Genomic DNA, 13,430 nt, shown 5'->3' with positions numbered 1-13,430 from the left:
CACCCGCCCCGCTCCCCCCCCCCCCCCCCCCGTGGGATGAGGGAGGCAATCAGGGAGAAAAAAGTAAAACTTGTAGGTTGAGATAAGAACATTTTAATAGAATAGAAAGGCAGAAAATAATAATGATAGTAATAACAATAATAAAATCACAATAATAATAATAATAAAAGGATTGGAATATACAAAACAAGTGATGCATGATGCAATTGCTCACTACCTGCCGACCAACGCCCAGTTAGTTCCTGAGCAGCGATCCGCCCCCCCCGGCCAACTCCCCCCAGTTTATATACTGGGCATGATGTCACAGGGTATGGAATATCCCTTTGGCCAGTTTGGGTCAGCTGTCCTGGCTGTGTCCCCTCCCAAATTCTTGTGCCCTTCCAGCCTTCTTGCTGGCTGGGTGTCAGAAGCTGAGAAATCCTTGACTTGGTATTAACACTACTTGGCAACAACTGGAACCATCAGTGTGTTATCAACATTCTTCTCATACTGAACCCAAAACATAACACTATACCAGCTACTAGAAAGAAAATGAACTCTGTGCCAATTGAAACCAGGACAGTGGTTTAAATGAAGATGTAGAGGTCTAGAAAACAGAAAGGAAACATGAAAGATAGATGTCCTTAGAGGCAGAGCCTTTACATGCACTTGCCCCATATAATGATGGTGACAGTCTGGGCTGTTGGTGGGAGGTGGGATGGACAGATGTTGCCATCACAGCTCAGAGCTGGCTTGTCATGCACTGTCACACCTCTGCATGCTTCAAGCAGAACAAGATGAGCCTGTGCCCTAGTGAGACCTGGCAGTGTAAGTATCAGGCAAAAAATTAATTAATTTTTGTAGTGATCTGCAATCTCTGGGTGGAAGATGCTACAGAAATATTATTAAGCAGTCATCTGCTAAAGAGTGTGCTTGTTCTGAGTAAGGGACAGCTGTGTTTATAGTGACAATGGATATTTTCTGCTGTTACCTTGAGATATAGAATCCAGCAGAATTACTGATGCGCCAGGGAGAATGTAGTTGAAACTACAAATTTTAAAGAGATAGTCAAACCTGCACCTGGTGCTTTAGGCGCACAGAAAGAAAAATTAAGAGCCTTTGAATGTATGTGATTTTAACACTGTTAGAGAGTCCTCAAGAGAAGAAACAACTTGAAGATATCTATGGAATGAAAGGAAAACCTTAAAAGCCTTCTTATTTGGGGGTCTTATTCCTCCAAAGATTCATACTCTGCAGATACCCTTGATTTACAACAAGCTTTCAAACCACTGATAAATTCACTGGAAGTTGGCAGTTGAGAAATATTGACTTTTTATAATCTTTCAGCAGGGCTTTTTTCATGGCCTGTCTCAGGTTCTTCAATCACTACAGTAAGAATTTACTTATTAGAGATTTGCTAATATTCAGAAAGGAAAAAAAAAATTGAAACTTTAATGGTAGCAAATTTTTTTGATAAATTTTCCATCATTTCTTTTTCCTTCTAAAGGAGAAAAGGAAAACAGTTTCAAAATTAATTCAGTTTAAGCAAATAACACCAAAGTCAGAGCAAGGAATTGCTTATACATATGGTATTCAGAATGGATAAATCTATATGACATCCTGTTTCAAAGCTAGATGTCTTACAGTCTGCTCTCATTATTTTAAGCATAACTCTTTCACAGCATTACCTTTGAAGAGCAGAGGTAAACCCGTGGCATTTCATAAAGTTTGACAGAAGAGCCTGTGACTGCTCTCATTTGACGTGTGGTTATTCCCTGAATATGTGTGAAGCTGACATTGCCATCAGAGGGTTTGTGTTTATCCTGCCATGATTTTGCTATCTAAATTGACTGGCTAGAAAGTTCAAAGGAAGTTTAACCTAGATGACCATTGAAAATGAATCAGGCTGTTCCTTTGCCTTTTGCCCTCATCTCATTGCTTAAGCTCCTGTAGTTTGAATTTGAGCAGTATTTCTCTTGTCATTACACCAGGTAGGAGGAAATAAATCACAGTTATGCTCTGCGGGAACTTGCAATGCCAATAGAGGTTAAGAATCCACATGATCTGGGGGTTATACAGAAAGCATCTTTCTGATCTATGCATGAATCTACAGACCGTGCTTTAATATGGCTCGTCCTTTCTGTTTTCACCCTGTAAGTCTGCAGTGATTCAACTGAAATAAGTGGAAATATCTGGAGTAAAACTGGTGTGAGCAGGACCAGTCAAATCCAGTGTTGTTTATAGGACTTATTATTTCCGGAAAGTCATATTGGCAAGAAGTCTTGAAGGATTTAGGAGTCTGTCTCATCCATTTCAGTAGGATATAAGCTTTAGAGTGTTTTTACACATGCAGGTCTGACATGAAAGGGGCTCACTTCACCCCAGAAACATCACACTTATGGTCAGGTCTCTCCCTGCCCTGCCATAGTCTCTTACCCGAATGCTAAGCGATGAGAGGAGACCCAAGAGAGGTAAGAAAGGTTTGTGAGAGAGATGTAATCTTGGTAAAAATCCACTGAGCGCTTTACTAAACCTTGCATTTCTCATCTTGACCAGCTGTTGTTGGCACTAAGACCCTACCCAGGGATCTTTGCAAGAAGTTGTGAAATTCTGCCTTATTTTAATGAGTTTCCACTGTTCTCACAGTGTGGTGGTGACAGTCACATATGACTTGTGCCTTGGGAAGCTCTGGTTATTGTCGTTACATGATGCATGCTCTGATTTGTCTTGATTTTCTGCACCAGGATGAGGAGGAGATGGAGGAAGCCACCAATCAAAAGCTCGCCCTGCAAAAGGCCAAGGAAGTGGCAGAAGTCAGCCCCATGTCTGCAGCTAACATTTCCATAGCCGCGTAAGCACTATTTTATTATTTGGAAACTTTATCATTTGGTTTCTGGTTTTCAGTGTTGATATATGTCTGTTCAAGTGGAGCATCCCACAGTGCTCTGTGAGCCCTTTTATGCCATCTCTGTTACTGACAGGGCTTTAGGTAGACTGAATGCTTCAGTGCTGATCACTTAACCATGAATTTAATTAAGTATTTCTTTTAGTTTGTTTTTCTTTGTAATGCCTCATCTTTTGCCTTGTTATAAATAACTGTATTTTAGAAGGAATTTTTTAATCTGTACTAGGATAGATTTCACCAGGTGAAGTGTTAACGTTTCACTTCGGATTTTTAATTACAAGAGGTGTGTGTGCACATAACTTATTAACTGTTCTTTAATGATCTTTGCTTCAAGAATTTAAGTGTAAAGGCATCCTCCTAAATATCAAACAGAAACATATGCTTGAATGCTCTTTCCTTGCTGTTTGAAAGAGTTCTGGTTTGAATAACATAATGTATGTGAACAGTTAGTGCTTTGTAGCTAGAAACATCAATTTGCATTTTCAGATGCAGGCTTTTCTGCATGAATGTGGACATATGCACAGATTCTGTGATACCAGAATCCTTAGAAAACGTTGCCTTGGGGCCCACCTTTTCATATATACTGATCTAAATGGAAGTGAAAAAACTATACGTAGGTGGAAATACTTGTCCAGATGTTGCTGAGGTCAGTGCAGAGTTCTGCCTGCCTGGGATTATGGGCTTGTGTTTGAGACGTGCCTACCTTGCATGGATTTACTGAAAAGTATGTTCTTCTTAAAGGTTCATTTACCTCTTCTGGAATTTTAGCATCAGGGCTACCAGCATGAAAAAAATTGGTCATGCATTTTGCTCAGAGCTGCTGATGTTTTCCAGACCCCTTTTGCAGGGGAGACCTCCAAAGGCTGGAGAAGTTCAAGCATAGAAAAAGAAATTTCCTGTTAAATTTTATTGCAAAGTATCTGAAATGCAGCAGGATTCCTGTTTGTTCCTTCAGTGTAAATCTCTCGAGGCCCCTGTTACTGGGAGTTTAATCCACTTCATCAAAGTCAATAGGCCAAACAGAGCCAGTTCATTATATGTGAAGGAAAAGAATATTATTTAATTTGACTATTTTATTCTTCTTACCATTTTATTTTGCTATTACTGCTTTAATCAGCTTCTATTTATGCTGTGTCTGTTTGTTGGTTTTAAATTTAATCTTTTTCTTACAATGATTTCCTGTCCAGTCTTGAAAAGAAGTCAAATGAGGATATTTGCTCTTGTTCTTTGATGAATTTCCTGGTACTGTTATTTTAAAATGCAAGATGCTGCTGCTTATTTTCTTCTTCTTTAATCAAAAGTATAGTGCATGTGAAGATTTCTTAGAAATCAGAAAAAACCCCAAACCCACTTTAATGGAGCTAAGATTTCACACCACATTGTTAGTTGCTTAAAATAACCTTATTCCATGATTTTTCACCAGGCTTTCACCTGGTTTTGAATATCACAGGGCCAGTTTTGTGACCACAATTGAAAGTGAGTACAAAATTGTGGATTTCTGCTTATTTTGCCTCAAATTGTATCTGCCCAGATCCCTACCTGCCACATTTGTACAGGCAGGTAATTAGGCTTACAAATGAGCACATTTGAAAGTGCGGTTGATTGCTTCTACATCTACTAACCACGGCAACATCGTGCATGCTGTGTGGGAGCCATCATCTAGCAACTGTCGCGTGACTTCTTGTTATCTCTGCTTTAGTGCCAGTGAGATGCTTACAAAGCCACTCACAAAACTCATAGGGCTTTAGTTTGGGAAAAAAAAAATGCATTAAAGTCAATAGGTTGATGACCAAATGGATAATGACGTAGAGGAGAAGGCAAGGGAGAAATTAGGTGTTTTGTGAGACAGAAATAGGTGTATGGATGGATTGCTGGCTCATGATCCAAAAGATATTTAATGAATGCATGCCAAAGCAGTTTGTTTAATACATAAATACATCCATCGTGAACTCCAAAGGGGCTTAGCAGCTACAGCTTTCAGGTTTGCAGCACCTATCCCTTAGATATCTCTATCCAATACAGTGGGGCTCATGATAGGGACCCATGGTTGACAGCAAAGTGTACCCCATTGCTTCATTTCTTATGCTCTTCAGGTACTCAGAGGTCCTGAAGATGGAGCAGATGACATGTTGGTGGCAAGACTTGTCAGATCAAGCCTCTGATGCAATTCAGAGCTGAACATGATGAGAATGAAAAAGCGCTGGGCATGCTTGGAAATGGGATTTTTGGTGTATGGAAATATCACCGCAAAAAACAAACACCTGTAGAGCTTGGGTACCCCTAAGTGGGTAGTGAGCAGGGGCTGGGAAAAACTGGGACTGAACTACCAAAGGCCTGCTGCAGAGGTGGGTCTACCCTATCAGTTTATAATTTTATTTTCTCCTAAAGAATAATTTTTTAGTTTTATAATTCGATTTTATTTTCATAACATATGAAAATGAATTTCTATAACAACAGGTAGCTATAGCATGGATCAATGTTCTGAAAACATCAACATTTTCTCTACCTGCATCAATCAACACAGGTCAGGTGTTAGTAGAGGGCTCTATGGCTTGCATTTCCTTAGCCTTGATGTTTATGCTCCCAGTGTGCTTGTCCACCTCCCATGGAGGTGATAAATCCATCCTGGGGATGAGTCTGATGGAAAGTCATATTGGTTGTTCTGTTGTTTCACCAGCGAGTTGCTGTGCTTGCTCTTTTACTTCTTTCCCTTGTCAGTCCTACATCAAGGACTGAGAGCGTTTATCTTCCCCTAAGCTTCCTTCCAGGCCATTCCCTACTCCGTAGTGTTGCATCTGCTCCACCACCTCTGGCATTTTTCCTGTGCAAACACAGTGCGCACTCGCGGTTTGTCTGCTCCTTTGCCTGTAGTTTATCTGCACCGGTTCTTCTGCTCTCCTCTGCCATTCAAGCCTCTCTTCATAACTGAGCTCCAAGAAATGTTCAATTCATTGCACCAGTTGCAAAATGTCATTTCCTCGGCATAAGAAACTGGTTGCTTATTTAGCATGTCAGCCTGCTTGGAGGGTCCAAAGAAGTACCTTCACCTTTACACATGCAGTAGGCTGCTGTGTGAGCCACGAATTGTGGTTAATAGATGGTGAAGCACTACGGTGTCATGGGGATCTGTTTTAATAATATACGCATTATATTACAGTGGCGCTGAGATACCGTCTCTCTTGCAACTTACTCAAAGTGCTTTATTCTAATATTCTACCCGCACTTGGTTTGTAGCTCCTGCTTCATCGATCTCCCAGGATTTCTGTGGTTTGTCTTCTGCTCCACCAAAGGGACTTAACGTGAACAGATTTGTCTGACTGTAGTTTGTTTTTTCACCTGGTGAACTCTATCGTGAATGGGCCTTTTTGTTTTGTGTTTTTTTCAGGATTAAAAACTAGGATGGTACCTTGTTTTTGTCATTGTTGCAATGTTTGGTTTAAAACAGAATATCTGTTTAACATGTGTTATTGTGTTTTAATTTGAGCCCATTGTTTCATTCTTATTTTTGTGATTTTTTTTTTTTTGTTGTTGTTTTGTTTTCTGTTTAGCATTTTCCTTGCTTTGTTGTTTCTGGAGGTGAGTTTCTGGGTTTATTCAGTTTGCCCAGCATTGTCTTTAAGATCCTCTGTTTAGTACAACATTTAAACCACTCAGCCTCTTGAACAGAGCGACTGTACAGACCGATGGGTCTTTAGAGCAAACCATTGGTGCAGTTTCCTTGGTGGCCAGAATGGAGGAGGAGGAAAAGGGAGCAATTACACAGGCAGTGGATGTGCAAAGCACTTTGTGATGCCACTGTAAAGATGCCAGTGGAAGGGAGAACCATCAGGCTCATTCCTGTGGGTCACATGAAGACCCCAATGCAACCATGGTTTTATTTTCTGTATTTGCCTAACCTGAAGCCTGAACAACCTGCATTTGTGTTCCTCCTCCACCTTTTCTATTCCAGCCAGAGGTGCACCAATGGCATGTACAAAAGGGGCTGTGATTAAGCACACCCAGCCCGGCGTGGGCCAGCAGACCAGCCGGAGAGGACACGCTGTGGCTCACCTGGCACCCAGAGCCCATGTATTCTCCAATGGCCTCTCTTCACCTTTTCTTGGGAAAAGTCTTAAAATAGCAATCACAACAGCAAGCAAATGCTAAATTTTTAGGAACCTGCTAGGTAGTTATGCTGAAGTCATGCTGAGTGAAACTTTTTGCATTTTGTTACTTACAGGTTTTTTTTAATTCTGTGTGGTAATGGGTTACAATTTTAGCCAGATCCAAGGAAATTATTTAAGCACAGATATAGGGTATGAGTTCTGGATTGGAGGAGAACTTCCCAGATGCAGTGGATGAAACTTTGCTGACAGTGGCAGAGACACTCATGCAGTGTGGGTACCAGACCAAAACATGGGCTATAGAATTGCCCACTACTGTTTTTCAAAGTTATACATGCTTCCCAGGACAGCCTGCCAACCTCTAAAGACCTCTTCCTCTCTCCAGGCTCTGACTGGTTTCTGCTGGTCCCTCACATGGTTGTTCAAAGCAGTTTACATTTTAATTGCACACCCACAGGTGGATACTGCCTGTTAATGTGAGCAAGTTGACTACTCATTAGAAAAGTGCCAAGAGCAAATACAGGTGGCACATCATTTCACAGTGACTTCTCAGAGTTGTCTGTCCCTTTTGTACAGGTCTGGGGATGAAGGGTGGGATGTTGCTCTGTTTCTCCAGGACATTTTCCATCTCATAGGTTCCCTGTTTTCCTTTTGTCTTGGGAATACTGTGGTCTGTTTCCAAATTCCTGTTGGGCTGTCGGTACCCAACAGGACCCAGCAAGAAGTGTGCCTGAACACCCAGCTCATAAAATGTCCTGTGCTGGGTGATGTGTAGACTAGGAGAGGTGTTCTTTTTCTCTTGCTGGCTTGTGATTTCCTCCCTTTCTTTTCTCCCCTGAAGTGTGTTCATGTGTGAGGTACTGTGATTCCTCCTGTTAGCTTACCTTTTTGCCCTTGTTGTTGGTGTAACACTGACTCAGCTACACCTAAAGCCTCTCACTTGTACTCTGTCCCTCACGGATGGTAAGTAGCATTGAGCAAGGCTCAAGTACTTCTGTTACTTTGATTTGGAAAAGGAGGCTGTCTTTGCTTCATGGCTTTACACCCTGCAGTTCCAGCACAAATTTAGTCAAATTTATGGTTTCAAAAAAGCAGACTCCAGCAATGGGAGCAGAGGAGTGAACCTGGAATGCTGCAGGACTTGCATAATGTTGGCTGGCCAGATTACAAAGATACTTGGCAGGTTCAGAGCATGGCCTCCATCCTGCACTGCACCAAACAAGGCAGGGATAAATGCAAAGGTTTGTTCAAGTCTCGCACTGAGGGATGTTGAGATCTGCTTTCAGCAATTAGAAGCAAAATTTCCACAGGTATTGCACAGTGTTGGTGCTGACTTTCAGAGCAGCCCAGTATATTCTCCTCCATCATGAGTTTTCTACCTGTTTTGCACAAGAAATTTCTTACCTACACTTCAGGCATTCATGCAGGGCTTGTTCTCTGCAGGTTTTAGCTGACATCCTGGGGATTCAGCACCCAGCCAAAGAGGGGTCCCCAGCTTGAGTAACCTGGAAACAATAATTTTCTTGGCAAGAAAGCAGGGCATGCCAACCCCACTTTGACTCCTGTTCCCATTTCATTTGGCACAGTACAAATGTAGAAATACTGAAGTTCAGGCAAAATACTTCACCTGACTGTTCAGCAGATTATTGCTCCAAGCAAAACTTTTATGATGCCTTTCATAATTTCTTTTATATTTGTTCCAGGTTTCTTGACCTCTGGATTGTTGTATTATATACTTTACCTGGGCCAACATTTCTGTTCAGAATAATCCATTAATTTTAAGTAAATGTATATTTAAAACTCTACTTGTATGATATCCAAAGAGCATTAGATTTTAACTGGACCTTCTGGTTTGCTAGCATTGATTGTTAACAGATTAAAACTCTCATGGAAGCAGGAGAAAAAATGCTGCAACTGAAAAGGCAAATTCAGGAGGTGAAGGGATTTATTTTTACTCTTGGGGAGAGTTCTTTGGATGAAGTAGATTTATAAAAATTATTGTTCAGAACTATGAAAAAATCAGCACCTCAAGCCAAGATCTATCAAGATATTTAGAATCCTGTTTTTCTGTAGATTCCCTGCCAAAGGAAGAATATACTCTTTTTCTGTGTAACTTGGCGGTTTCCATATTTAGAACCCCCACATTAATGGTGTTTATAGAAACACTGGATGGAGGAGAATCTACAAAATTGTTTGTGAACTGAAGCAAGCTCCTTTCAATAATGTGTAATGCCCTGCCTAAGCTGCAGCAGGCCTATGGTTTTTAGACACGGTGAGCTGTTTTCGGACAGTCTGAGCTCAGGCACATCCCCGCGCCTGTCAGACGAGAGAGGTAGGTGCCTCTGAAGAGCAAATCCAAGGCAGGGACCAAGGAGAAGCAGCCTGGCATCAGCTGCTGGGGCTCCAGTGGATTTTGGTTCTCTGGATGTGGCCCAGGGTTCTCCCTCCAGCCCATGCTCTTCTCCGTGCTAAGGCTTCTTCCTCGTGTCATGAGGCCAGAGTGGGAATTAGTATCCTGCTTCCACTTTGAAATAATTACTTGCAACACAGCTGTAAAAGCAATCACCACCTGTTTCTACAAAAACCTCTACCCTGAGGTCCTAAAGATGACTTCTGCGGAGGACTTTCATTGTGTGAGTATAGCATATGGAGGCATAAAGTCCTAATATCATCATGTGGCTTTTGGTTCACCTTTTAATTTTTTTCCGTTTTGGTTCCGTTTTTGATTCTTTGGTTGTTTCCCTGTTAACTAGAAGGTGGTCTGTCTGTGGCTTCCACACTTTCTGAAGCTTGCCTGGTCTCCTACCAAGATGCACGCTGCAGTCTGCATTCGATAGGACACAGCCTGTATGAGTCTCCTCCCGATGTCTTTTATGGTTTCTCTTATCTTCTTTTTTTTTTTTCTTTTCTCACTTTTTGTTTTCTTTGTTTGTTTTGTTTTTGCATGTGCAGTTTTGTAAAGCAAACTCGAGGTACTGTATCTCGCAGCTCGTCAGTCTCCAGCGTAAATTCACCGTGAGTTGCTCTCTGTTACAATATTCAGTAAATGGATTTATGATATATCTCGCTATATTTATAAACCTCCCTCTTTCCCCTTCTCCTGATGCCTTCACTCCCCCCTTGTTTTTTCCAAAAATCATTCCCATCATTGTGGAAAGCCTCCAGACCAATGTACAGTGGAAGGACTGGAAGGTGTGCGACATTGCCATATAATGCTTGTGATTTGATCGTGAGCAACTCTGTAGTGTTTCATACATTAACTGTGATTTTTTTCCCCCTTCCTTCCTTCATTTTTCTCCATACCCTTAATTATTTTCCTTTGTTTCTTCCTTAACTATTTTCCCTTTTCTCCTGTCTGCCGTCATTTGATGGTTTGTCTTGTTCTCACTTGTATTTTTGTTCTCTGTGTTCATTATGCACTGGGCTGATGGCTTTGATCTTCCACCAGTGTTTGCACTTATGTTCAATAGGAGAACAGGGGCCCACCGTGAGTGTGCTCTTTAAATGAAAGCTGGAGGAGGACTTTAAAAGAAACTTCTGGAAATGGGTCCCAAGTGAGACCAAATTGGAAAACTCTGCCTAAATATCCTTGGGAAACTTACATTCATGAGAGCACTGGTTATGCCTGTGCTCTCTAATCTTCTCGAGTTGGAGCTTAAAGCTACAGATATTGTAAAAATGAGGCACTCAGCAAGCTCCTATGTACCCGTGGTTGAGCGAACACAGTGGTAGACCTTCCATTCACTCCACGCACTTCCTAACAAACAAATCTTGCTGGCTTTGCTGTGAATCACGGGTGCGCTTTGACACCTATGCAGGTTTGTAGAAAATACCATTGTTCCCTGCCGACTAATACAATAAAACTCGTCATCAGCTTCTCATCAGCCCATCTTAGTGTCTTTGCTTTGGGTTATACTTTTACCGTTTGATGTTATCTTTCTTCTTTAATGCTTTTGGAGAGACAAGTAAGTGCAATTCAAACAGGCGTGGGTTTGTCCTTATATGCACCATAGCAGGTATCAAAGGCACAGTGAAGCAAAGGAGGATCTCCACCAGCTTCCTGACATCTTCCTTTCCCCTCTGGGTGTTTTGGGGGTCCTTGTTCACTGGTGGATCGTAGACATGTGTGTATTAAAAATATGTTGATATGATGTGTGAGTTTAGCTTCTGTGACCAAGATTGAACTTTTGCAACTAGCAAAAGTAGTGTGACATGTCTGTGCTAAGGCCTGAGATCTCACAGGGTTGGGACAGTCAAAATTAGGGGAATAAAATAGACCAAGGCAGATTTTGGCTCATTTATTCCCTGGCTGCTGGGAGTCTTGACAGGCAGAAAGGTGCAGAGAGAGGTCTGCTGCCCTTTGGGTCTCTCACCCTGCCTTACACCTGGCAGGAGGCAGGGGATGGTTAAAGGTGGTGATGGAGGAGAGGTGCTGCTGAGATGCCTTCTCCCCAACACTTGAATTCGGTCCAGTAGAAGTTGTACCAAACCAGTCCGAGGCAAGGTTTGCACAATTAGGAATAAAGACTCGAAAGAATGAAGAATTTGGCCCCTTCTCCAAACTTATAAAGACAGAGCTGCCTTTTAAAAGGATGAAATCAAACTGTAGGTACTAGAATCCACTTGGAAGGAGGATTTGCCCACATTTGGAGGCGTTTGCCATTGAGGTCTGTTGCTAACTCCCTACCAGCAATACAGACAGTATAATAGAGGCTTCTTTTTCTGATATGACTCACATCTGTTCTCTGAACAGAATAGATTTTTACTGCAAAGAGCTGTGACTGAGGATTCTCATCCTCTTTAACATTTCTGTGCACCGTCTGAGCAGTAATTTGTAATTTCCTATGCAAACCAGGGCCGTTTTTGACAGATGAGCTGAGTGCGCATTTTATTCTCTGTGGGTATCTGAAGAGCATTTCCCCAGCAAAACCCCTTGTTTTGATTAAATAAATGACTAGACCCCATAACAGTGTGCAATGTATAAATGTACCAGCCATTACAGAGCATCAGTAGAGCCCCCCTGAAGTGTAAAGACATCTGAAGGTCTTATTTACTAGATATAAATGTCATGGTTAGAAATGTGTTTTTTATTTTGCATTCAAATAGATAAACTGGAACAACTCTTTTTAGGGCCATGCAGGTGCTGTGGACTCCCATTCCCTGGGTGAATATTAGTATATGTGCAGGATGCCTTTATATCACTTTGTTTCTACCCACTGTGAGTGCTGTTCCTGTAATTATACTGAATAGATAAGTGGTCTAATTTTTGTGCACAGATGGAAGTTGAACAGTAATCTACTAATTGAAAAGAGCTTTTAAAAGGTGCAAAGAAATCCCTGTTCCTTTTTGTCCCTTAGGTTACTCAAACAGCATAAAATACCATGTGCCTTTAGTATCAGTAAGGACCAGGATCTGCAAAACCATCGTCATCTGTTCTGAAAGAACAAAACTTATTCAAAAATCTTTTGAGATACAGAGGGTTGGGTTTTTCCCATGTTCTTTCTTTGATTATTTAAAAAAAATAATCTAAATTGGTGAGAAACTAAAGACAAAATACTGGACCTAGTTTCTTAAAAAAAAAAAAAAATCAAGGTGAGTCATTTTCTTGTGCTAATTCCAGCCTTTTGTGTTATAACAAATTTATGATACAAGCAATGCAAGCAGTACAAAATACATTTTTAATTCACTGAGGAGAGGTAATTAAATGCAGATATGGTCTATTTCTTTAAGTAGATCAGCATTTATCTAAAATACATACTGAAATTGGCAACAACTTTATATGTACATACGCAATGACGTACAGCTAAGTGAATAATTATGTTGTATTTTTCCAATGGTATGTATTCAAGAGTGATGGCATGTTGAACTTTCATATGAATCCTTACATTGCAGTGGCTAATGAAATCCAAAATAGTGCATTTAGTAACTTGAGGTTTTCTTTGTATTGGTATTGTTTATCATTTATTTCTCATAGGATTCAGAGGTGTCAGTCATTGCTTGGACATGAAAAATGGCATGTTCTTAAGGCATTTTCTAGAATGGTAAATAAAGCAAAAGCCAGTGCTTCACAAGTTGGGGATTTTCTTTCCAGAAGTACTGAACACCCGCACCTGCCACAGATACTATTTTTTTCTAGAACAAAACTTGGTTTTCTTTGAGCAGCTCTTTCTTTCCCACCCCAACCATCACAGCATGTCTCTGCTGCATCCATCCAGCTGTAGACAAAGCTGATAGCGTGCAGAGGGAAATGAAGAAGCTTAAATATCTTCTACTGGGATGAATTTGTCATTTGCCATCCAAGAACCCAAATTGTTCTTGATCTCTATCACTTGCTCTTTGTATATTCACTGTCTGGGCCATCAGCTTTATTTCCATCCTCATAGTGCAAAAAAAGGGGGCTGTGACTTCATGCCCTGATGTGTTTTGTCTTGGTTTTTATCAAC

At 41.1% G+C, this 13,430-nt stretch overlaps 1 protein-coding gene across 8 annotated transcripts in view; it reads left to right on the top strand.

The window, feature by feature from the left end:
- CACNA1B (calcium channel, voltage-dependent, N type, alpha 1B subunit) overlaps window positions 1-13,430 on the top strand; it is a 305,196-nt gene that overhangs the window by 202,917 nt on the left and 88,849 nt on the right. For all 8 annotated transcript variants that reach the window (XM_010571032.1, XM_010571027.1, XM_010571030.1 and 5 more), the window contains one exon: window positions 2,724-2,830. In XM_010571032.1, coding sequence (XP_010569334.1) covers window positions 2,724-2,830 — 107 coding nt within the window. The remainder of the gene's footprint in view (window positions 1-2,723; window positions 2,831-13,430) is intronic.

The sequence above is a fragment of the Haliaeetus leucocephalus genome, unplaced genomic scaffold (genome assembly GCF_000737465.1).
Source record: "Haliaeetus leucocephalus isolate CR32 unplaced genomic scaffold, Haliaeetus_leucocephalus-4.0 Scaffold306, whole genome shotgun sequence".
Taxonomy (NCBI): domain Eukaryota; kingdom Metazoa; phylum Chordata; class Aves; order Accipitriformes; family Accipitridae; genus Haliaeetus; species Haliaeetus leucocephalus.
The sequence above is the reverse complement of the archived record's forward strand: the minus strand, read 5'-3'. Positions and strand labels throughout refer to the sequence as shown.